Source organism: Triticum aestivum, chromosome 3A (assembly GCF_018294505.1).
Source record: "Triticum aestivum cultivar Chinese Spring chromosome 3A, IWGSC CS RefSeq v2.1, whole genome shotgun sequence".
NCBI classification, from domain to species: domain Eukaryota; kingdom Viridiplantae; phylum Streptophyta; class Magnoliopsida; order Poales; family Poaceae; genus Triticum; species Triticum aestivum.
In genome coordinates, this window is record NC_057800.1 from 64,676,798 (window position 1) to 64,701,853 (window position 25,056).

The 25,056-nt window shown below is 46.2% G+C and overlaps 4 protein-coding genes across 4 annotated transcripts in view; all 4 read right to left on the reverse strand.

Moving 5' to 3' along the window:
- The window catches only part of LOC123060321 (protein GET4), a gene marked incomplete in the record, with an annotated part of 7,398 nt that extends 7,232 nt beyond the window's left edge, over positions 1–166 (reverse strand). The window contains 1 exon segment of the mRNA XM_044482989.1: positions 1–166. Coding sequence (XP_044338924.1) covers positions 1–46 — 46 coding nt within the window.
- A 7,393-nt stretch (positions 167–7,559) lies between these two features.
- On the reverse strand, positions 7,560–9,152 carry LOC123060323 (sigma intracellular receptor 2). The gene is made up of 2 exons (XM_044482992.1): positions 8,660–9,152; positions 7,560–7,837 (listed from the first exon to the last, which is right to left on the reverse strand). The coding sequence occupies exons 1-2, from the start codon at positions 8,981–8,983 to the stop codon at positions 7,661–7,663; spliced, it is 501 nt and encodes a 166-aa protein (XP_044338927.1). The 5' UTR covers positions 8,984–9,152; the 3' UTR covers positions 7,560–7,660.
- A 1,768-nt stretch (positions 9,153–10,920) lies between these two features.
- On the reverse strand, positions 10,921–13,933 carry LOC123060322 (serine carboxypeptidase-like 17). Its single transcript, XM_044482990.1, has 11 exons — positions 13,582–13,933; positions 13,403–13,482; positions 13,190–13,312; positions 12,759–12,861; positions 12,470–12,507; positions 12,269–12,370; positions 12,092–12,172; positions 11,870–12,010; positions 11,478–11,782; positions 11,314–11,359; positions 10,921–11,214 (listed from the first exon to the last, which is right to left on the reverse strand). Exons 1-11 carry the CDS (start codon positions 13,877–13,879, stop codon positions 11,131–11,133), a joined length of 1,401 nt encoding a protein of 466 aa, XP_044338925.1. The 5' UTR covers positions 13,880–13,933; the 3' UTR covers positions 10,921–11,130.
- Positions 13,934–22,245: 8,312 nt separating this feature from the next.
- Positions 22,246–24,809, reverse strand: LOC123056786 (uncharacterized). The gene is made up of 2 exons (XM_044480059.1): positions 23,204–24,809; positions 22,246–22,809 (listed from the first exon to the last, which is right to left on the reverse strand). The coding sequence occupies exon 1, from the start codon at positions 24,807–24,809 to the stop codon at positions 23,493–23,495; it is 1,317 nt and encodes a 438-aa protein (XP_044335994.1). The 3' UTR covers positions 22,246–22,809; positions 23,204–23,492.
- Positions 24,810–25,056: the final 247 nt, after the last annotated feature.

The following is a 25,056-nucleotide window of genomic DNA, read 5'->3' on the forward strand; positions in this document are numbered from 1 at the left end:
CGCGGCGCGAGGCCGACCTCATGTTGAGGCTCATGGACCGAGACATGGCTCTCCGGCGAGCGCGGCGGCGTCGGCGGTGATCGGAATCGCGGCGTCCGCTGCGCGAATTCGCCTCGGAGACGAGCTGGGCCTCCGGCGTTGGAACAGAACAGGGGATTTTTGGGCGGGTGGGCGGGCGCTTATCGTGCTGGCGCGAATCTTAAAGCGCTTCTTCTCCGTGTTGCGCTCCCGTTTGGTCTTCGAACCACATCCGGAATTAACTCGTTTCTCTGGGTTATTGTACTTCTCCGTTTTACATGTGCCGAATTCAGGGAAAGGAGGGAAAAAAAACTTAGTGATGCCTAGGAAGGTAGAATAAAGGTGATCATGTGTGACCCTCACGCGCATATAAGGCTGCAAAAAGCGAGGCTAATTTGTCGTTTGAGATCGAATTTGGGTTCGACTTGAGATCAGGTCGAAAAAAGAGTTGAATATGAGCATTTTATGTACCTTGATCCAGAAACGAGCTGATCTTTAGTTAACACTGGCACGCTCGATTTTAACTTGAAGCTTGATATAAATGTAATTATATTAAATAATCATGATACATATTAACAGAAAATATGATCATTGTGTGATTTTCTCTCTTTTATCTACTAGTGAGCATGGATGCTTACTTAAGCATGAAGAAAATTTAGGGCATGCTACGTGGTCAGCCGTGTGTTCAATATCATGTTATATTTGACAAAAGTTTAAGTGATTTTCTTCTTTTGCTAAATCATCCACAAATTCTTGCTATTAAGTATTAGTGTATTAAATACTTGTCTCCAATTGGGGGAGAATAAGTCAAACTACGTTGAAATAGTTTATATTATAATTGTTTTGATTGGATGATATTTATAGTGGTTTCTTTTCTCGTGTTGTGGCCTATCTTGTTTAAAAATTTGACTTATATTATTAAAAGAATCTTTTTATTTAGCTCGGAACTAGCTCAAGATCGTTATAAGCAAAGCATAAGTGATTTTCTACAACTCGACCTTGAGATTCACTTCATTTGAGCTTGCTCAAATTTTAGTATACGTTAAGCTGAGCCTAGTTCAACTCACTCAAACTCAACATGTTTGTAGCCTTACACAATTTAGGGTGTGTTCGGTTGCCTGCATGTTTCCTATTTGATCCACTTTTCATTGTTTGATAGTTTGCATAGGGCATCCTCAACTATATTGAGTTTAGCCCAAAAAACCCATGTTGAAATGTCCTTATATATATTTACGTATCCTATATACCTAAGAGAGTAATCTCCACTAACTTATTTATCTCAACATGCAAGAATGTCACATCATCTTACAATTATAGATGGGATAAGGCCCACCTTAACATGCAACTATTGTTGGAAATATGCCCTAGAGGCAATAATAAAAGCATTATTATTATATTTCTTTGTTCATGATAATTGTCTTTATTCATGCTATAATTGTGTTATCCGGAAATCGTAATACATGTGTGAATAACAGACACCAACATGTCCCTAGTAAGCCTCTAGTTGACTAGCTCGTTGATCAATAGATAGTCATGGTTTCCTGGCTATGGACATTGGATGTCATTGATAACGGGATCACATCATTAGGATAATGATGTGATGGACAAGACCCAATCCTAAACATAGCACAAGATCGTATAGTTCGTTTGCTAGAGTTTTTGCAATGTCAAAGTATCTCTTCCTTCGACCATGAGATCGTATAACTCCTGGATGCCGTAGGAGTGCTTTGGGTGTATCAAACGTCACAACGTAACTGGGTGACTATAAAGGTGCACTACAGGTATCTCCGAAAGTATCTATTGTTTTATATGGATCGAGACTGGGATTTGTCACTCCGTATGACGGAGAGATATCACTGGGCCCACTCAGTAATGCATCATCATAATGAGCTCAAAGTGACCAAGTGTTTGGTCACGGGATCATGCATTACGGTACGATAAAGTGACTTGCCGGTAACAAGATTGAACGAGGTATTGGGATACCGACGATCGAATCTCGGGCAAGTAACATATCGATTGACAAAGGGAATTGCATACGGGGTTGATTAAATCCTCGACATCGTGGTTCATCCGATGAGATCATCGTGGAGCATGTGGGAGCCAACATGGGTATCCAGATCCCGCTGTTGGTTATTGACCGGAGAGCGATCTCGGTCATGTCTACATGTCTCCCGAACCCGTAGGGTCTACACACTTAAGGTTCAGTTACGCTAGGGTTGTAGGGATATGTATATGCAGTAACCCAAATGTTGTTCGGAGTCCCGGATGAGATCCCGGACGTCACGAGGAGTTCCGGAATGGTCCGGAGGTAAAGATTTATATATGGAAAGTCCTGTTTCGGGCATCGGGACAAGTTTCGGGGTTATCGGTATTGTATCGGGACCACCGGAGGGGTCCCGGGGGCCCACCGGGTGGGGCCACCCATCCCCGGGGGCCACATGGGCTGTAGGGGGTGCGCCTTGGCCTGCTTGGGCCAAGGGCACCAGCCCCACATAGGCCCATGCGCCTAGGGTTCAAGGGGGCAAGAGTCCTAGGAGGGTAAGGCACCTCCTAGGTGCCTTGGGGGGGAGGGAAACCCCCCTTGGCCGCCGCACCCCCTAGGAGATTGGATCTCCTAGGGCCGGCCACCCCCCCTTGGCACCCCTATATATAGTGGGGGAGAGGAGGGACTTCATACCTTGAGTCCTTGGCCTTTGGTTGCCTCCTTCTCCCTCCCCAACACCTCATCCATCTCCTTATTGCTTAGCGAAGCTCTGCCGGAGTACTGCAGCTCCATCAACACCACGCCGTCGTGCTGCTGCTGGTGCCATCTCCCTCAACCTCTCCTCCCTCCCTTGCTGGATCAAGAAGGAGGAGACGTGGCTGTTCCGTACGTGTGTTGAACGCGGAGGTGCCGTCCGTTCGGTGCTAGGATCTCCGGTGATTCGAATCACGTCGTGTTCGACTACATCATCCCCGTTCTTTGAACGCTTCCGCTCGCGATCTACAAGGTACGTAGATGCATCCAATGACTCATTGCTAGATGAACTCCTAGATGATCTTGGTGAAACGAGTAGGAAATTTTTTGTTTTCTGCAACGTTACCCAACACCTGCACCGACTAAAGAGGAAGTTAATGATAATGATCAAGATACTTCTGATCAAGCTCCTACTGAAATTCGAAGGTCCACGAGGACACGTTCCGCACCAGAGTGGTACGGCAACCCTGTCTTGGAAATCATGTTGTTAGACAATGGTGAACCTTCGAACTATGAAGAAGCGATGGCGGGTCCGGATTCCGACAAATGGCTAGAAGCCATGAAATCCGAGATAGGATCCATGTATGAAAACGAAGTATGGACTTTGACTGACTTGCCCGTAGAACGGCGAGCCATAGAAAATAAATGGATCTTTAAGAAGAAGACAGACGCGGATGGTAATGTGACCATCTATAAAGCTCGGCTTGTCGCTAAGGGTTATCGACAAGTTCAAGGGATTGACTATGATGAGACTTTCTCACCGGTAGCGAAGCTGAAGTCCGTTCGAATCATGTTAGCAATTGCCTCATTTTATGATTATGAAATTTGGCAAATGGACGTCAAAACGGCATTCCTTAATGGTTTCCTTAAGGAAGAATTGTATATGATGCAGCCGGAAGGTTTTGTCGATCCTAAAAATGCTGACAAGGTGTGCAAGCTCCAACGCTCGATTTATGGGCTGGTGCAAGCATCTCGGAGTTGGAACATTCGTTTTGATGAGATGATCAAAGCGTTTGGGTTTACACAGACTTATGGAGAAGCCTGTGTTTACAAGAAAGTGAGTGGGAGCTCTATAGCATTTCTCATACTATATGTAGATGACATACTTTTGATGGGAAATGATATAGAACTTTTGGACAGCATTAAGGCCTACTTGAATAAGAGTTTTTCAATGAAGGACCTTGGAGAAGCTGCTTATATATTAGGCATCAAGATCTATAGGGATAGATCAAGACGCCTCATAGGTCTTTCACAAAGCACATATCTTGATAAGATTTTGAAGAAGTTCAAAATGGATCAGTCCAAGAAAGGATTCTTGCCTGTTTTGCAAGGTGTGAAATTGAGCTCAACTCAATGTCCGACCACGGCAGCAGAGATAGAAGAGATGAGTGTCATCCCCTATGCCTCAGCCATAGGTTCTATTATGTATGCCATGCTGTGTACCAGACCTGATGTAAACCTTGCCGTAAGTTTGGTAGGAAGGTACCAAAGTAATCCCGGCAAGGAACACTGGACAGCGGTCAAGAATATCCTGAAGTACCTGAAAAGGACTAAGGAAATGTTTCTCGTTTATGGAGGTGACGAAGAGCTCGTCGTAAAAGGTTACGTCGACGCTAGCTTCGACACAGATCTGGATGACTCTAAGTCACAAACCGGATACGTGTATATTTTGAATGGTGGGGCAGTAAGCTGGTGCAGTTGCAAGCAGAGCGACGTGGCGGGATCTACATGTGAAGCGGAGTACATGGCAGCCTCGGAGGCAGCACATGAAGCAATATGGGTGAAGGAGTTCATCACCGACCTAGGAGTCATACCCAATGCGTCGGGGCCGATCAAGCTCTTCTGTGACAACACTGGAGCTATTGCACTTGCCAAGGAGCCCAGGTTTCACAAGAAGACAAGGCACATCAAGCGTCGCTTCAACTCCATCCGTGAAAATGTTCAAGATGGAGACATAGAGATTTGTAAAGTACATACGGACCTGAATATAGCAGATCTGTTGACTAAACCTCTCCCAAGAGCAAAACATGATCAACACCAGAATTCCATGGGTGTTCGATTCATCACAATGTAACTAGATTATTGACTCTAGTGCAAGTGGGAGACTGTTAGAAATATGCCCTGGAGGCAATAATAAAAGCATTATTATTATATTTCTTTGTTCATGATAATTGTCTTTATTCTTGCTATAATTGTGTTATCCGGAAATCGTAATACATGTGTGAATAACAGACACCAACATGTCCCTAGTAAGCCTCTAGTTGACTAGCTCGTTGATCAATAGATAGTCATGGTTTCCTGGCTATGGACATTGGATGTCATTGATAACGGATAATGATGTGATGGACAAGACCCAATCCTAAACATAGCACAAGATCGTATAGTTCGTTTGCTAGAGTTTTTGCAATGTCAAAGTATCTCTTCCTTCGACCATGAGATCGTATAACTCCTGGATGCCGTAGGAGTGCTTTGGGTGTATCAAACGTCACAACGTAACTGGGTGACTATAAAGGTGCACTACAGGTATCTCCGAAAGTATCTATTGTTTTATATGGATCGAGACTGGGATTTGTCACTCCGTATGACGGAGAGATATCACTGGGCCCACTCAGTAATGCATCATCATAATGAGCTCAAAGTGACCAAGTGTTTGGTCACGGGATCATGCATTACGGTACGAGTAAAGTGACTTGCCGGTAACAAGATTGAACGAGGTATTGGGATACCGACGATCGAATCTCGGGCAAGTAACATATCGATTGACAAAGGGAATTGCATACGGGGTTGATTAAATCCTCGACATCGTGGTTCATCCGATGAGATCATCGTGGAGCGTGTGGGAGCCAACATGGGTATCCAGATCCCGCTGTTGGTTATTGACCGGAGAGCGATCTCGGTCATGTCTACATGTCTCCCGAACCCGTAGGGTCTACACACTTAAGGTTCAGTTACGCTAGGGTTGTAGGGATATGTATATGCAGTAACCCGAATGTTGTTCGGAGTCCCGGGTGAGATCCCGGACGTCACGAGGAGTTCCGGAATGGTCCGGAGGTAAAGATTTATATATGGAAAGTCCTGTTTCGGGCATCGGGACAAGTTTCGGGGTTATCGGTATTGTACCGGGACCACCGGAGGGGTCCCGGGGGGCCACCGGGTGGGGCCACCCATCCCCGGGGGCCACATGGGCTGTAGGGGGTGCGCCTTGGCCTGCTTGGGCCAAGGGCACCAGCCCCACTAGGCCCATGCGCCTAGGGTTTCCAAGGGGGAGGAGTCCTACTAGTGGAAGGCACCTCCTAGGTGCCTTGGGGGGGAGGGAAACCCCCCTTGGCCGCCGCACCCCCTAGGAGATTGGATCTCCTAGGGCCGGCCACCCCCCCTTGGCACCCCTATATATAGTGGGGGAGAGGAGGGACTTCAGACCTTGAGTCCTTGGCCTTTGGTTGCCTCCTTCTCCCTCCTCTACACCTCCTCCACCTCCTTATTGCTTAGCGAAGCTCTGCCGGAGTACTGCAGCTCCATCAACACCACGCCGTCGTGCTGCTGCTGGTGCCATCTCCCTCAACCTCTCCTCCCCTCCTTGCTGGATCAAGAAGGAGGAGACGTGGCTGTTTCCGTACGTGTGTTGAACGCGGAGGTGCCGTCCGTTCGGTGCTAGGATCTCCGGTGATTCGAATCACGTCGTGTTCGACTACATCATCCCCGTTCTTTGAACGCTTCCGCTCGCGATCTACAAGGTATGTAGATGCATCTATTCACTCGTTGCTAGATGAACTCCTAGATGATCTTGGTGAAACGAGTAGGAAAATTTTTGTTTTCTGCAACGTTCCCCAACAACTATGCATGGGAAAAAGATCCACCACCACATGCGACCATGCACGAGAAAATATTTTTCATTCTATTACTCTACTTATATTCAATAAAAATTTACCAATGTACATAATCAAATATAATAAGTGTTATGTATTTTTAATTTTGGTTCATGTGCTATTTATCTAAATATTTATATCCCACACAATACAATCTAATTAAAATATTTTGCAACCAATTCCCGTAGCAATGCGTGTGGTATCATCTAGTATAATAAAATATGAACCCAATTTTATTTATAACGATTCACAAAAAAATGTTGTCTATTTGTAATTGTCATAGTATCCTCACCACCTTAAAAGAAGGTAACCACATCTGGATAAGATACATCCTACCAACACAGTCTTAGTTTAAAGCATGTCTAATCACAATGCAAGCGACCAAACAAATGTCTCAACTCAGCTTGTCTCAAAGCATACACCGCTACTAAATAATAACAGTTGCATGTACTCAACATGTCTACACTTAGTATGTCTAGGAGAACATATATACTAGGTTGATAATGCTACCAAACACATCGGTGGTTTCGGAATCTTGATGTACTTTTTTGTGTGTTTGAGATGCTTTGTACTTCCGGTGAATTGATAACTCCGATCTTTTTCATTAAAAAAAACACATCATCTATTTTTTTTCACATGTACCAAACACATCCTTTGCTATTGTGCTGTGCATGCATGAGTCGTTGGTGAGTAATGCTACACCTACATGATTCTAGTTACGTAATTAACGTAAATATGTAACGTGTGAGTTGTTGATTGGAGATTGCGGGAGAGAGGGGCCCGCCCCTGTGAAAGGGGCAGAGAGTTTAAGAAAAACATTGTCATGCGGGCCATGGCATCCCTTCGCGCTGTTGGTGGTGGTGGCGGGACGTCGCTGCAAGCGTCGTCGTGTGGCCGTCGCGACGGGGGATGACTTTTACGGTGCTAATGCTTAATAATGAAAGAAAAGATACACCAGTCATTAAACAAGTACTTGCACATTTACATCGAATGGAACTTGATTACTTTCTTTCTAAAATGTGATAAACACAAATTTAATCTAGGCTTTCTTCTTCTGAGCTGAAGATGCAACCGATGTTGCAGCAGCTAACGGCGCTGACCATGAGCAGAGACCACGCAAAACTGCAATTACAGCAACCACGATGAACGGAACATACAGCTGAAGCAGCCTCAGCGTTGCTTTTCCTGAGCCCAACATGTCGCCGAGTATGGCGGACTGAAACAATTGCGGTCACCATTAGAAACGAATCGAGAAAGATCTTCCGCGAGAGTGTGAATTGTAAAAAATATCGACATTGAAGGCTAGGTTTGCAGAAACTACAAGTCTACAATTTTGTGCCCAAAAACACTAACTTTCAGGCTAATTTTTTTGTAGAAAACACGAGTTGCTCAGTTCGGTCGTTTTAAGTGAGATTATGACAGGTAGGCCCGCTTTTGTCGATGTGGCGGCACTGTTCATCCGTCTGAGCCGTTAGACGGCGTCAGACGCCGTGCCCGGGCCTGCTCGAGCCGGTACCCTCTTCTACGAATCGTTACAGGCCCACCCCCAACCCTCATTCTCTCGCGCCCTCTGCTCCCACTCGTTCGCCGCCGTCGAACCCTGTCACATCTCCGACCGCCACCGCCGCCGCGTCGCCATGGTGCCCTAGAGTGGCGGCGGCGGCGGCGGTCAGAGAAACCTACAAAATTATAGACTTGTGGTTTCTGTAAATCTAGCCTTCAATGTCGATGTTTTTTGTAATTCACTCTCCGCGAGAAGACAAGAGGATAAAGTCATTTGCTCAAGTCGAGTGTCGGCAGAACCAACAACTGGCGGTGAAATTTGCTCAAGGAATTATCGAATCACATTATCAATCATTTCACTAAAAAAACTCTCCTCCACAAACTTCCACCACCAAGGCAGCGCAGCAATCAAGATTTTTCTTGTATGAAATGCTTGTCGCTTGGTCAACGGAGAAAGAAGCTATCACTTCGCCTGTATGGATCTTGAAGCAAAGCAAGAAGAAAGGGCAAACGCAGGACCAAGACGGGTACGTACCAAGTAGGTGAGCATGTAGACCCCCGCCATGAGCGAGGTGGTGGCCGACCAGCGGCGGCGCGCGAGGATGCCGTAGAGGTTGGCGACGCAGACGGGCCACAGCAAGGCCAGGTCGAGCCAGACGAGGCCGAGGAAGAAAGGCGGCGGGTAGGCGACGAGGTAGTGCCCGAACGCGACGGCGAACCACCGGTGGATGTCCACGAGCGGCGCCGGGTAGAGGTCGCGCGGGAGCACGACCTGAGAGTCGAACAGCGGGGCCGCCACCGCCATGATCAGCGAGAAGAGCGCCACCACGACGTCCGCCGTCGCCGAGACGGCGCCCATTGGTTTGTTGTGGTGCGGCCGGAGGGAGCGGAGCGGAGCTGTGGAGGACCGCGCTCTGTTCCTGTTTTTCTACAGAGGAGCTGCTCTGTATCTTGTGGTGTAGGAGTGTGATGACAGGAAGAAACTGTGTCTGCGAGGTGGAGGTTGACGTTGAGATTGCGATAGAGAGGGATGCGGAGTGGAAGCGACTGTAGAGAGGAGATTTTCTTTCCACGCTGTTTTGCTCCTACGATCGGCTCAACCGGGCTTTCCTTCATGAGATTCGAAAGGGGTTCGAAGCGGGGGCCAGACTGCCATTTTGATCAACGACGATGTTGGTCACTTCTTTCAAAGAAAAGAGGGTTGCTATAAGGTGACCCGTTGTCCCCTCTTTGCCATTTTAACTTTGCCATTGATGCTCTTTCGACCATGTTTGACAAAGCTATGTTGGAATATTAGACAAGTTCATGATTAATTTCAGTAAATAATTCATGACTAAAACAAAGACTAGAATGCAACAATCTGGCAAACTAGATGAACAACTAAACATGCACATCAGCATCACACATTAAGTAGCAAGTTTCGGGGAGAGACATGAACAGAACACGTAGGACGTACTATTTGTTAGTTGCTGAAGAAGCAACGGTGATGATGACGATGTTGGTGACGATTTGTTGTTGACGGCGATGAAGACGTCAATGAGTAGCACCGCTCGACTTGAACAGAAGACGACCCATGATGATGAACTTGAGCAGTCGCGCAGAGCGCTTCCCAAAAACCTAATTCGTCCTCTCCCTGTGCAGGATCGAAAGGACGAACGGTTTCAGAGACCCGCTCTCCCGCACGCCGATGCACACCAGCGTTAGGGATGAAGTAGACTACGATGGCAGCACAAGTTTTGAGATGAAGTAAAACACTAGGTGTTTTCGATGTGTCTTTGGCCGCAACCAGTAGCAGTATATATATTAGGACCAGAGGCGGTACTGCGTCGTGATCACAATCTCAATCCGACTTGGTTTCTAAGTCGTATACTTACCGGACAAGAAAAATCAACTTGTCTATCAAGAGATAAAAATAAAATAACAAAAGGAAGTTGCGTCCCTGCAAGGCAACAAACCGAATTTTGAATGCAGACATTTTTAAAAAAATTCAAACTTTTATTGAAAAAATAGTAACACATTTGAATTTAAAAAATTCAGAAAAAATTCAGAAAATAAGTTTTTTTTAAGTTGATAACTGGCCGGACGTGTCACATTTGCATACGGTGTCATAATTCTTGCATTGTATGTTTCGGTTCATACTGGTGCCCGCACCACAACTTTCCCTGTATGTCTGAAGTTGAGCAAAATAGAAATTTTAATCATCACAAATGAGTGAAATAACTCAAGGAAAGGATGTGATTCCCTGTACCACCTCATATTGTTCATCAGATATGAGGCCCATCCTATGGGCATATGGGACTCTGGCTGGCAAATCGAACTTGTGATCCGTTAATGGGTTGCCTATGATGTAACCCTGAAGCAATATATATGTTGAAACATTAGCAGCTACTTAGAAGGCAACACTAAGACAACCTGTGTTAATTGTTCCAAGAGTAAAGAAAGGTTGTGTGATGATACGTCTCCAACGTATCTATAATTTATGAAGTATTCATGCCATGTTTACAATATTTTTATATGATTTTGATATGATTTGATTAGAACTAATCTGGACTGACGCTGTTTTCAGCAGAACTACCGTGGTGTTATTTTTGTGCAGTTGTTGGAACCCGAACTTTAATTGGCTTTGCATGTCAGCATGTGGTACTATGTTCGGTGGGAGGAGGACCGAGTGTCCATGAACTCTAGGTGCAACCAATGGGAGATGGCCGCTCATTGTTGTTCTCAGCCTTGTGATAGCTTTTGTTCCTTTTATTCTCCCTTTTGTGATGTTGGATTTTTCAAAACTATGCAATAATAGAAGGTTGCATGCATCAATCGATGCATCGGCTGGATCATCACACTTGTATTGCCTTGACGATGATGAACATGCAAATGTTATATGTACCATGTCACGCTATACATTGACAAACTTAACAGTAGGAGGTTACAGCCGATAGAATAGTATTCCCGAATCGAAAATCCTTGTGTGCGTAGAGAAAGCACATGTGATGCGCGCGAGAAGTCGAGTTAGAGAGGACGGCCGGAGAGCCACCTATCGACCATGGCCAAGCATTCCTTGGGCCTGTACTCTGGAGCAGTGTGACCACCACCCTGATTAAACAAAGAAACACTTGCTTGGCATGACAAACAAATAGAGTAGCAAATTAACAAATAGTGTCAATACATCAAACTAGCAGTCCCTTCACGTACCTTGATTGTCGCAAAAGTGAGGTTGTTAGCGTACAACGTTGTAAACCTGCACACACATAAAATGCAGCTCAATCAACGGCGTCAAAAATCAAGAATGTTAAAGTTTCCCCAAGCTGATGGGGAAAACAACTGGATTTCACTGGTAGTGGCTCAAACGTACTCACCCAGCAACTTGGCCGGTGGCATACCATGGCCTCCATTCATCGACGACGGCGAAGCCGAGAAAGCGGATCCACGCCTGGGTGCCGATGAAAGGCACGGTCATGTCGTGGTCGCCGCTATAGATTAGGCTCCGGTAGCCTTTGCTGGTCAGGCTCCGGTGATACTCCACGCTGCTCCTGATGTCGGTGGTGTATGGCGTGCCATGGTTGCACCTCAGCCACACAGGAACCGTTCCCTTGTGAACACCCAGAGCCTTTCTCACTGCCATGTTGTTTGCCCAGATGCCAGACATGCTATATCCTTTCTCCTGCATGCAGAAAATATAGATATGTTCATTAAAATTAGCAAAGAGCACAATCTTAAGGAATTTAAGGTAGGTTTCTTTGTCACTAACTCTGCACTCCGAAGAAATATCTGACAAGCCAAGCTCCGCGCTACCAAAGTCAAGCAACGTCCTGCCGCTATCTGAATTTCCATTGTATTCGGCAGAACATTCGGGTTCTAGGATGTGATGTATGTTTATGCCCTTCAAACACTACACTTGGTAGGAAAAGCATCATCAATAATTCAGACAAAAGGGCTTCCTTCATTTCCCTACATTTCCTAGTTATCGTACCTTATCTATTGCATCATGGCAATTTTTGCATTGTATGTTTCGGTTCATACCGGTGTCCACACCGCAACTTTCCCTGTATATCTGAAGTTGAGCAAACAGACATTTTAATCATCACAAATAAGTGAAATAACGCAACTCAATACTATGAGAAAGAAAGGATGTGATTCCCTCTACCACCTCATATTGTTCGTCAGATATGAGACCCATCCTATGGGCATATGGGACTCTGGCTGGCAAATCGAACTTGTGATCCGTTAATGGGTTGCCTATGATGTAACCCTGAAGCAATACACATGTTGAAACATTAGCCGCTACTTAGAAAGCAACACAAAGACATCATGTGTTAATTGTTCCAAAAGTAAAGAAAGGTTGTCTGACCTTCAGATTAAGAAGTGGCTTGTAACCCATTTCTATACCTGGAAAAGAGGCACGGGATAGGTAATTTAAAGCACAACACTGAGGGTTCAACACTAAAGTCAAGGATTATTTGAGTAGAGATATGTTGCACTCCCTATGTATCAAACTGGAAGACGTTTTTTGGGTTTAGATTGAGACTCAAAAACGCCTTACATTTTGATACAGAGGGAGTATTTCATGCCAAAGTTCTCAATTTTGTAGGATGAGCGGAATATTTGTAATAAGGAACAAGAAGGAAATTTCTATGTACCCTTAGCAATTTGAAAGGTTAGCGGTGGCGCAATTAAGCCAGAATACGAATCTCCGGCAATGAAAAGTGGATTCAGTAAGAACTGTGGATGATCCTCATACCACTGCAGATGGAGAAAATAATGATAATAAGAATTCAGAATAATTAGCTAAAAATATGAATTCAAAATATTGTAATTACTGCTAACTGGAGGGGATTTTTCTCCCCTTTCCCTTTTTTTAATAGATGATACGCACACTCGTGCGTGTTCCAGAATTTTTTTTCTTCAAAATATTATGTGCATGTAGCACAGCATGTAAAAGTAATGGGAAATCCGTGAAGATGGGAAGTTTCAGAAGTAGTGGTGCGTAGAATAGTAGTATTATAAGAAACAAACCTAATTATGAGTGATAAGACGGAACATGATAAATACTGTATGTGACTGGACGGACCTTGGTAAGGAAGATGACAATTTGGTCAACGGCTTGGGTGTCGCAGGACTTGTACCCTTGGTCTGTTGCAGAGTATGAAAAGCCAGCTCCAACGGGGGAATCCAGAAAGATTACATTGGCAACCTTTTGGTGAGTGGACAGAAGCATGATTAGAAGATGCGATTATGCTTACATGATGAATTGGTGGCTGGCAGAAGAGGAACATATACTAGCCTTGGTCCAAGAATCCGGTCTGTACACCAGCTCTGGCGGACCACCGGTGTAAGAATCTGCAGGCTGAAAGCTGAGAGGACCTGCAGCAGCAGCAGCAGCAGCAACCAACAAGTAAAATGGTTAAGCATATTAGTCACAACATGATGATGAAAATGGAGAATGGTTAAGCAAATAGTTACCGATCTCGTAGACAAGGCCGGAGAAGGCGGAGCACCCGGGGCCGCCGGTGAGCCAGAGCAAGACGGGGTCCTCCGCGGGGCTCCTCTCCGACTGAACGAAGTAGTAGAAGAGGCGGACGCCATTGCTATCGTCCACTTGCACATACCCTGTCTCCAGGGAGAAGGGAAGAGGCCCATGGAAGCCAGGGAGATGGCTCACCACAGTGGTCTTGTTCTTCTCACTTTGTGCGGTGACGGCGACGATGAGGAGGAGGAGAAAGCCCACTCCCAGTGCCAAGCCATGGCTCATATGTTTCATTCTCTCCTCCTCGCCTCGCCTAGCTAAGCTGTTGGGTAGGAGCAGGACGCATCAAACGCGGCCCAGTTGTAGTTAAAGGATCATTAGTCTCTTTATTAAAAGAAGGAATCTGTCGTTGTCGTTAGGTAGATGGCCCTGCTTTCTCTTTCTCTTCAATTCAATTTCAATACAGTATAATGGAGAAACAGATCTGACTCAACGCCCCTAGAAAACCAGCGCCGCTGTGCTTTGGCTGGACGCAATATGATACTATGATAGTAGCCCGAAATCACCATGAAAGCTGTGTTAGTAGTAGTAGTAGGTTATTTGCTGGTTTTAATTAATAGTCGCACGCATCACACGAGCCACGAGACACCGTTAATTAACACAAGGGAGGTTTGGAGCAAGTGAGCCAGCTCTTTGTCCTATACCGGCTCTTCTGTTAGTGCTATTTTTCCGACAAAGGATGATTTTATTAACTCGAAATGTAGCATGGAGCGGATACAAAACATAAAGAGTGACACTTGCTTCAGAATAGCTAAGATGCACACAGCCATCAAACGAGCCATACTGTACAAATTCATCGTATCTGCAGTGCATCTCTTCTGGGTTTTTTACTGTATATATGAAAGTGCATCAGGTATTTCTGTTAACTCATTTGAAGAGAAAAATATATGTTTTGATAGCACATAGGAATTTTGGGGGGCCTGTACAATTCACCAAGCTTCTGTGTGCAAGAATTGAAGAAGGTATAAGGACCCATTTTGAAGTTGCTCGCAAGTGACCAGTATGTATATATGATGCGTGAATGCCATAATCGGATCTTCATATTGACAAGATTGACACTTTGCACAGTGTAGAGATCACTACCGAGCCACATATACAAGTGGCCCAACAACTACTACACTAGTTAACATAATAAGTAAGGTCAAAACTCAGCCGAGACATCCATAAAACCCTTAACAATAATAGAAAGTCAAGCAAAACAATTAGGGAGGGGATTACAAACCATCCAGGGACATCATCTTGTACTACTAGCTACCTAGAGCACAATAATAACAGTAAGCAAATTAACAGGCACCTGAAGGGAGCTCTAAATAATAATAATCGTCTCCTAAATTAACCTCCATCATAACCTTAATAAATAAAATTTCTGATTCATACTACTTCCTCCGATGGTGGGATGGCATGGTTTGAAACTAGTGAGAGCAAAGAATCCATGATGGTAACCTTATAGGTCATCTCATCTTAAGCTCCAAGAGGCAGGCACTATGTACCCAAACAAACCACCTACTGTGACAAGTCCATTGCATCCCCGACATCACCCTTTCCTGAGTATTTAACCAAAAACTACCACATTTGCCGGAAACGTGACAGAAAACTACCACTCTACGTTTTTGTGCGAAAAACTACCAATTTTTTCCTAAGCCGTGGCAAAAAACTACCAACTCGCGTAATCGCTCGCTTCGCCCGCGCTAACCCCTATTCTGACCGGTTGGGCCCGCCAATAGTTGCCACGCGGGCTAACTGACGCCCGGCGCGCGCGGACGGCCGTTAACGGCCCGTCCCCTGTCGGAACGACCGCTGTCGGTCGGGTGCGGGTCAAGATCTGACCCTTTCCCCTCTCGCTGCACTCTCTCCGTCCTCTCCCTCTCTCTGAACTAGGTGGCGGCGACGACGACGATGGCGGCGGCGGTTCCGGAGGGGGGCGTCGGCGATATGGGTGGCGGCGGCGGCGGCGACGACGCAGGCGGCGGTGGCACAAGTTTGGACGCTGCGGGCTCAGTCGACAATTGGTTGGGGAGCACCAGCTTCTCGACGCAGGCCGGCTCGCAGCAGCAGGAGGCACAGCTCGCCCAGTCATCGCCAATGGGTTGCTGGTATGGAAAATATCATCTGCTAGGTTAGCTGCTTCAATCTGCCAAACAGGTTAGCTGCTCATGAATTGGTTAGCTGCTTCAATCTGGCAAATTAGTAATATGTGTTTGTTAGAGCTTGTTGGACATGTGTAGTAAACTGTATTGCACTTGTAGCTCTGTCATTTTCAATTGAATTCATGAGCACCTATTTCTGCAGTTTTGCTGACAAGAAGTGGGAGATATGGTTTCATTTAGAAGGAAGAAACCCTGTGAAAAGGGTTATATATGAGTCAGATATATCTTTTGTTACTCTACAATCACTCATTGCTAGTGAAGGGTATGGGCAGAGTGATTACATGTACTATGTGAAGGAGGAGGAAATTGGATCTGAAAGAGTAAAGTATTTAGGTAATGAATCTAGTGTTCATGAAATGTTGGAGTTTTTTAATCATGTCAATGTTGTGAACATAAGGGTTGTGAGAGATGTTGAACCTGCAATAAGTACACAGGCTATTCAGAATTACATGAACACTCAAGAGAGTTGCTGTGTGCAAAAGGTTGTGGAGCAATCTGAGTTTCAGAATGAGATAGATGATAGAAAGGCTCAGCTTGAGAGGAGCAGGATTCAAAGAGAGGCAGATTTGAACCACTTTGAAGGAGACACTGAAGTGTCTGAATTTTGTTCTGATGATTCAGTTCATTCAGATGGTAGTGCTGAAGCTGTTCAACAAATGGAAATAGAGTGTGCCTATGAAGAGCAAACACCATTGCAAAGTACTGCTATTGTGAAACATGTGAAGAACCCTGGGCCAACTAGCAGATGTCACAATGAGGTAGAGAAAAAACGTTTTGAAGATTGGTTTCCTGAAGCAGATGAGTTTTGTTTTGCTGGTGATCCAGGCATAAGTGATGAGGAAGAAGAAGATGAAGTTGAACTACCATACATCATGAAGAAGGCAAAGACAAAGAGTAGTAAGAAAAAGATGAAGGAAAGAGTATATTTTGACCCTTCAATTCCCAATTCACATTTACTCTTGTGCAAGAGCTTGTGTTTTGATTCTGTTTACCAGTTCAGAGAAGCATTAAGAGATTTTCATATAAGGACTTTGAGGTCTTTTCACTACCACAGGAACACTCCAACAAGAATTATTGTTTGGTGTTCACAGAGAGAGCATGGATGTGAATTTTACATCTGTGCCTCCAGGATAGCTCATGAAAGAACATTTTGCATTAAGAAGTGTAACATGGAGCACACTTGTCCAGCATCAGCAGAGAACACAAAAGTTACTACTAAGTGGCTTTCCAAAGCAGTTGAGCCATCTCTTAGAGCAGATCCTAGAGCACCTGTGGATTCACTTATTAAAAACAGCAAAGTCAAGTTTTCAGTTGATGTATCAAAGAGTGTGGCCTATAGGGCAAGGAGGAAGGCTATTAAGGTTGTACAAGGTGACCAGAAGGAGCAGTACTATAGACTGAGGGACTACCTACAAGCAGTTCTTGACACAAACCCTGGTAGCAGGTGTGTAGTTACAACATTTGAGGACCCAGAAAACCCTGCCCCAACTCCTAGATTTAAGTACATGTTCTACTGCTTGCATGCATCAAAGCAAGGATTTCTTAATGGTTGCAGGCCCTTTATAGATAAATATATAACTACATTTTGTTCAAAATATCTTGTTGTAATTTTTTGGTAGCTAATTTGGGTATGGATGCAGGGCTTGATGGTTGCTTCATCAAGCTAACCACTGGACAGCAAATTCTTGCAGCCACAGGAAGAGATGGCAACAACAACATCTACCCCATAGCCTTTGGTGTGGTTGATAAGGAATATTCAGAAAGTTGGACATGGTTCTTAACCCAGCTAAGATGTTGCATTGGAAGTGGAAGCAAATTTGGAACCTACACCATTATTTCTGACAGGCAAAAGGTATGCAACCTATCTTAGCCAGTAGTTCACATAAATATAGTTATTACTGGCTTTATTTGTTCTTAAGGCTATAAATGAGGTGTTCCCTGATTCCCCTCAGAGATACTGCCTCAGGCACATCTATGCAAATTTTCAGTCAGCTGGTTTCAGAGGAGCAGAACTAAAAAAGCTAGTAGATAAGGCTAGCTACTCATTCACCAAACATGGCCATGAATTAGCAATGGCAGAGCTTAAAGCAGAGTGTGAGGATGCCTGGAAGTGGCTTTCAAAAATTCCAAAGGAGACTTGGTGTAGATCTTCAATGGATTACAATTGCAAAACTGATCTTGTTGTGAACAACCTGAGTGAGGTTTTCAATAAAATGATCCTTGATGTTAGGGCCAAACCAATTAGAACTATGTTTGAAGGAATAAGGACTAAGCAGATGATCAAAAGGCAGAAGACCAGGGAAAAAATAGAGAACAGCAGGTGGATGATCACACCCAACTATTCAGAGAAACTAGAGGAGAATAAGAAGTATGCCAAATTTTGTGAGGCACATAAGGCTGGTCCTGACATTTGGCAAGTGTCTAGTAAGGAAAATCAGTACTGTGTCAACCTAGCTACTAACTCATGTGACTGCAGGAGGTGGGACATGACAGGTGTGACATGCAGTCATGCAATAGCAGCAATGAGCAAGATTCACATGCACCCAGAGGACTATGTGCATGAATTTTTCAAAAAACCACTATATATTGAAGCATACAAAGACATAGTGTACCCTGTCCCTGGTCCTGGATTCTGGCCTGACACCCATACTCAGGATATTGAGCCACCAGTGTTCAAAGAAAAAGCAGGGAAGAAACAAACAGCTAGGAGAAAGGGCCAGTTTGAGGTGCCTGCACCAAAAGACACAAGCAGGATGGGAACAATTACATGCAGCAATTGTGGTCTACAGGGCCATAGATTTACTTACTGTGGGAAAGCTCTAAACCCAAGTCTTCAGATGAGAAAGAACTTACACCAGGTCATTTAAAAATGTTGCATTCTTTGTTTAGTTAATAGTTGTTTAATTTATGTACTAACTATCTTAATTCTGTCATGCAGGAGAATAGAGAAATTTTTAGGGGTTTCTCTAGTGCTAGTCACCCACCTCCAGAACCACCACATCAACACCAAACTTCACAGAGGCCAGCCTCATCTACTCCACCTCCTAAAGCAGTGAGGAACAGAAAAACAGCAGCAGATAAGAGAGCTTCAGCATCAACTGTTTCTGCAGGAGCAGCCAGGTCTTCACCAGCACCTCCAACAGGATCAGCATCAACAAGACCTCCAAGAGGATCAGCATCAACAAGAACATTCAATGCACCAAGAGCATCCACTGCAGAACCAAGGATATTAGCAGACAAGAGGAAGAGGAAACCCCCTAGCAAGTTTGCACTATATTTTAGTGCTAGTGGAAACCATTGAAACTCTGCTACTAGACTGCTTAAATTTGTGGCAATGTGTTCTGCTACTTAGTTTGATTGTATGGTACTAAGTTTGTGCTCTGCTACTAGACTGCTTAAATTCAGACATGTGAACTTGTGTGCAATGTGTAATGTTGAATGTATGGGTTAAGTTTGTTTTATTTGTTTTACTTTGCCATTTGTGCAGTTTAGGTGCATGTTTTAATTTGTTTTTTTGTTTTACTTTGCCCTTTCTACAGCTCAGAAGTGACTGCCAAATTCATTTTAGAAAAAAAATAAGCACAAAAAATGTCTGGCCTGGGCTCGAACCCAGGACCAGTTGGTTGTAACCATGCGTTCAATACCAATGGGCTAGTGCTAGTGATTTGTTTGCATAACATCGGCCAAACTTATTATATGTTGCCCACCACGTCGTCTGTTCAGCATGCGCTGCAGCCGCCATCGTGGTGAGCGTGCGTTGACTAAACCCAGTCGTTTCGGATTCTACGAGTTTATTATGTGTCCACCCACCACGCTCTCTGCTCACTCGCCCACTCGCCGCTCGCACCGCCCACTCCGCTTCCCCCTCTCTCCTGTCGAAATCGCCGCTGACAACCACCGCCACCGCCGTCGCCATGGACTGGCAGCTGGCCATCGAAGCTCTCGCCGGCAACAACCAGGAGATGCGCGCGCAGTACAGGGAGATCGCGCGCTGGTTCCCCAGTCTAGCGATGATGAGGAACCACGCCCGCGGCCTCGTGAAGGTGATGACAGCTGTTGAAAAGCAGCGCGCCTTCCCTGCCGGCCGCACCATCCCGCCGCCGTCCCTTCTGCTGTGGGCGATGCGCGAGGTGCAGCGCTCCCCCGACCCCAGGCAACGCGCCCGATGGTGGATGTACCGCTCATCCACCACGCCGCCGGCCGCCGCGGACCACGTCACCGACGCCGTCCTCGCGCTCCCAGCCCCAATCAACAACACCTACTGGGACAGGCGCAATCCATGGGTCCTTGGCCCCTCTGACGACTCTGACGGCGAGCCTTCAGACGACGAGTCCTCTGACGACGAGTCCAGTGAAGATGATGAGGCCGAGTCGTCTGACGAATCTGACGAGGTGGATGAGGTCGTCGTCCTCTCCGACGACGAGCCTGAAGTGCAGCTGCTGGCTCCCGTCCTCGACGCCGTGGAGGGGGACAGGAACCTCCCAATCCACGTGGATGCGCTGCCGGAGGTCGATCTCCCAGACGGCGTCGTGGTGAAGCAAGAACAAGATGGCGGCGAGGAAGATGTGGTGGAGCCGACGCCGGGCAAGAAGAAGAGGGCGGCCGTGACTGCAGTGCGCCGCTCCCAGCGCCTGAAGATGTTGAAGAAGGAGGAGTGAAGTGCTGCCTTCAGTTAGTTCAGTGCAAAAAAATTCAGTTTCGTCAGTCCTGAACTTTCATAAGTTCAGTAAGTTCCTAGGTTCAGTTTCGTCAGCACTATCTACTTGCTATCTATGTTAGACTATGAATGGTAGTACTATCTATCTATGTCAGATTATCTATATATGTTAGTTGCTACTTGCTACATATGTTAAGTTATTTGTCAGACTATCTAAGCTACTTGCACTCTGCTATATATGTTACTTGCTGCTTTCTACTTCCAACTATGTCACTACTGTCAGTTATCCACACATGATATATGCAGAGTAAAACAGACTCATCATAGATAAAACATTCTTACTTAATTAACTTAGCATGAGTACTCACTTAGCATAGTAGGTCTTAACATAAAAGTCATTACATCATAGATAAAACCAACTAGTTCTTAAACCATAAGAGTACCTCCCTCCCTCATACCATTCTGAAAGCACATAAAACTTTCCCAAAATATACACCTAACATGCATGACATTCCAAGGCCAGCTATATATATAGGCCTACTAATTACTTAACCCACACACCAAGCACTTCACTCATTCATAATTGCCTTGATCCTCTCCAGCTTATCTTTGCTGGCATGCCCAGCATTGACCAGATCAGCAATCAGATACTCCAGCTTCTTCTTCTCTTTCTTAAGTAGGTCCCTGTCCCCCTCCACTTCCTTCATGGCCTTCCTCATGTTCTGAATGATATCTGCTTGGCTTTGAAGAATGCACCTTTGCTCCTTGGCAAGCTTCATCTTTTTCATACTTATCTCAATCTTTGCTTGATCCTCAAGTTGTTTCTTCTTTGCATTTAGATCATTGATTGCCTGACTGGTAAAGTCCATGTCATGAGACATCTTGCCGTCTTGATAGTCAAAAAGCTTGGATACATCTTCCACCAACTGGCTGTAGTTGTTTGACAGGAAATCAATTTCCTTCTGTAGCTTGGCCACCTCTTTCTCATGGGCTTGTTTGTCCTTCACCCTCCCCAAGTTCTGCTCATGGTACATGTCCCAAATCTTTGTTAGGCACCTTTGTAGAATCTCTGGCCAAGGACCATCCACCCACTCCACAACCCCACAGTTCACACCTACATCCTACAGAAGCAATTATTTATAATTAAGCACAAATCACTTAGTAACAAACTTAGTACAGATAACCAAAGTTCACACCTACATCAATATGCTCTCTGAATTAGCATCAGACATAAATTCAGTTAACAGCTATATTTAGCAGTAGATATAAATTCATTTAACTCTGTTCTTTTTTAGGTAACAGCTATATTCAGTAAACACCTAACTAATACATTCAGTTCACAGTACACTAAAGATCTCTGCATGTAAGTGTTCTAAGGTTCAGTCATGTATTGAATTCAGTTAACTACAACACACATCTCTGCACATCACACATCTCTGCACCACATGCTGCACCACACATCTCCAGCAGCAAAGCACATCACACATCTCCACCAGCAAAACAAGATTTAATACTTGCTGCACAGGACAACCCAGGAATCGCCTCCCAGTCAAAGCACCTTCAAAAGCCACCATCTTCTTCGGCCTCTGATGATGCATCATGCACGTCGGCTCAGATTCAGTGTAAGAACCACAGAAAGATGGTTCCACCACACTGTCAGGGGTTTCCTGCAAAAGAAACTTCGAATCAAACCTAAAGCAACTTGGAATCTCCAACTTGGATGAACTAACCCTAACCCTAACTCTGTTCCACCATTATGCACTTACAGCTGAGGATCCATTGAAACCATGTTGATGTCCTCGTCCGAGCTCTCCTCGTCATTCCAGGATGGCATCCTCAACTTCTACCGGCAGCAATGGCCGCGGCGGTGACGGCGACAGGCTGACCTAGCTCAGAGCACCAGGGAGAGGGGAGAGGATGAGGACGAGTGAGAGCGAGCGAGGAGGAAGAGAATGAGCGAGTGGCTGAGCTCGCTCGCTCTCACTTATTGACCCGACCGACAGCGGCCGTTCCGACAGGGGACGGGCCGTTAACGGCCGTCCGCGCGCGCCGGGCGTCAGTTAGCCCGCGTGGCAACTGTTGGCGGGCCCAACCGGTCAGAATAGGGGTTAGCGCGGGCGAAGCGAGCGATTACACGAGTTGGTAGTTTTTTGCCACGGCTTAGGAAAAATTTGGTAGTTTTTCGTACAAAAACGTAGAGTGGTAGTTTTCTGTCACGTTTCTGGCAAATGTGGTAGTTTTTGGTTAAATACTCCCCTTTCCTCCTACCGCTGCTGGGTTAGCGATGGCAGGCTGCTTCTTGCGAGCCGATCCCATAGACATTGGCGCACGCCGTTTCATATTCTCCTTCTCCTTTGAAACTGCACATAAAAAGAACAGATTTTTTTGTTGAAAATAAATCCTTGCCCTTCTCATTTATTAAAATAAAATCACAACTAACAAAGCCATAAGATAAAAGTCTACAACGACAAATTCTAGCTAGTTCTGGAATGAACATGCAGGCATGTTAAGATAAAGAAATTTGCCAACAGGAAGGAAATCTTGTTGTCACCAAGTTAAAGGCGTCGGTCGGTCGGTTTTCAATTCATATATGAACTTGTACTACTTCATTAACCAACATATCGATTGACCTCAGATGATAAGATTAAACTAGGCTCATGCCATGGTATACATCGATCTCAAATGAATTTGAGCAATACATATTGATCGACCATATGTTATCATTAACAGGGAGGGGAGGCGATGGTACAGTACCTGCAGCAGCTGGCATGAGATAGCTGGAGATGGTGGTGGCCATGTAGGGGCTGGGTCTTTGCATGTCGAAGTCCTGCACGTCCAGCAGCGTCTTCTGGTTGAGGTCAAGAGCAATCACCTTCGACATCCTGGTGTTGGTGTTTTCGCTGCTGGCATTGGTAAGAGGTAGAGGACGCCATCTCTGTGGGAGCTGAGGATGGGGTTGGACACAAAGAGAGACTGGGGCAGGTCAATAATACTAGACATACAGGGTGATTGATACAAAACTTTACAGGGAGAGAACGTGGCTTCATCTAACTGGCGCCCCCCTGATTTTCACTGGTGGGCCTGCCCTTCTAATTAGATCTCTGCCAATCACACCCCAACAGCCCCGTAAACCCCCTGTAACTTCCTGTACGTCTAGCATTGCTCGGGGCAGGTTGTAGCCGTAGATATCTCGGGAATGGATCTCGTGCTCCTGCCGGAAAAACAGGGCGTCCAGACCGCCATTGAGCCCCTCCAAGGTCCACGTGACCAGCGTCCAGCCACTAGGAGTTTGTGAGCGCGGGCTGGGTTCGGCGTGGACCTGAAGGTCGACGAACCTGATGATGCCGGAGTCATTGGCTAGGGCGATGTCCCGAAAGTGGTATCCAATGTCTGTGGCAAGAGGGAGCTCAGTTCGCAGCTGCCTCGGCTCTGGAAGGGTGAGATAGTGGAGCGGGAGCGGGGTGCAGAGGGTGTCATCGGTGGCAGCGAGCACGTCGCAGAGGAGCATGCCACTCCAGAGGTCGACCCAGCCCATGATGCCACGGGGGGAGCCGGAGCCGGAGCAGGAGCCGGAGCGGCGGATGGTGATGATGACCTTGCTGGACAGAAAGTCGTCAGGCGGTGGTGGGTGTGGAGAGGCAGCGGGCGTGCGTCTCCACCGAGGATCCTTGGAGTCGTAGGTGCAGAGGTAGTATCCGGAATGGCTGGGGTCGAAGTAGTCGTAGGCGAGCGCCGCGATCCTGTAGGCATCATCATCCTCGGGGATGTTGCTGCGGTAACGCACGACACCGATACTGCCGGTAGGGAAGCAGCGATTTCCGAAAGCTGGCAGCATGTCGGGTTGGGGTCGCGGGAGCCGGGTGAGCTCCGGCGACCCCGCCAGCGAGGCTGCTGCCTGGTAGAGGAAGTAGTCGTAGTTGCTGCTTTCGCTGTAGAAGGCACGGTTGTGGCCGTGGCAGAGAGTGAAGAGGGCAAGGTCACCCTCCGTGGCGATCATCCAAGGCTCGCGGACGAACAGGCGGGGGGCGCCTTCCTGTTCCCCGTGGTCGTCGCCGTCGTCGGTGCAGCTGGCGGAGCAGCAGAAGTAGGAGACGCGAGGCGGCGGCGCCATGAACAGGCTGACCTGCATCTCCACCTCCACCTCCACCTCCACCTCCCAGTCGTGCAGGCTCCTCCGGAATCGATGGCAGGCGGAGGTATGGTTTTTCTTGTGGTCTTTCTTGTCGACCATGTAGGCGGATCTATCGAGGAGGGCTTCCCCCCAGTCCCACTCGGCCGCCGCCGTCGCCGCCGCCGCCGCCGCCGCATCGTACGCGGCCGGCGGATGCAGTGAGGCTTCGTGGTAGCCCTTGAGCGACATGGTGGATCTGGATATATCACACAGACAACAGAGGGTATTTATTTCGATTTAGATTAGAGGGGGAGAATAAGGAGGAGAATCGGGTCCTAGTCGGAGCTGGATTCATGTACAAACACAAGTCGGAGAGGAAGAGTCCTCCGGGAGGAATTTGATTATTTGTGTTTAAGTTCATTGCAATTTGATTATAACTACAAAGTTGATTTTTTTCTTTATAAAATATTATAAATGAGATATGCAGTGAGTTTTT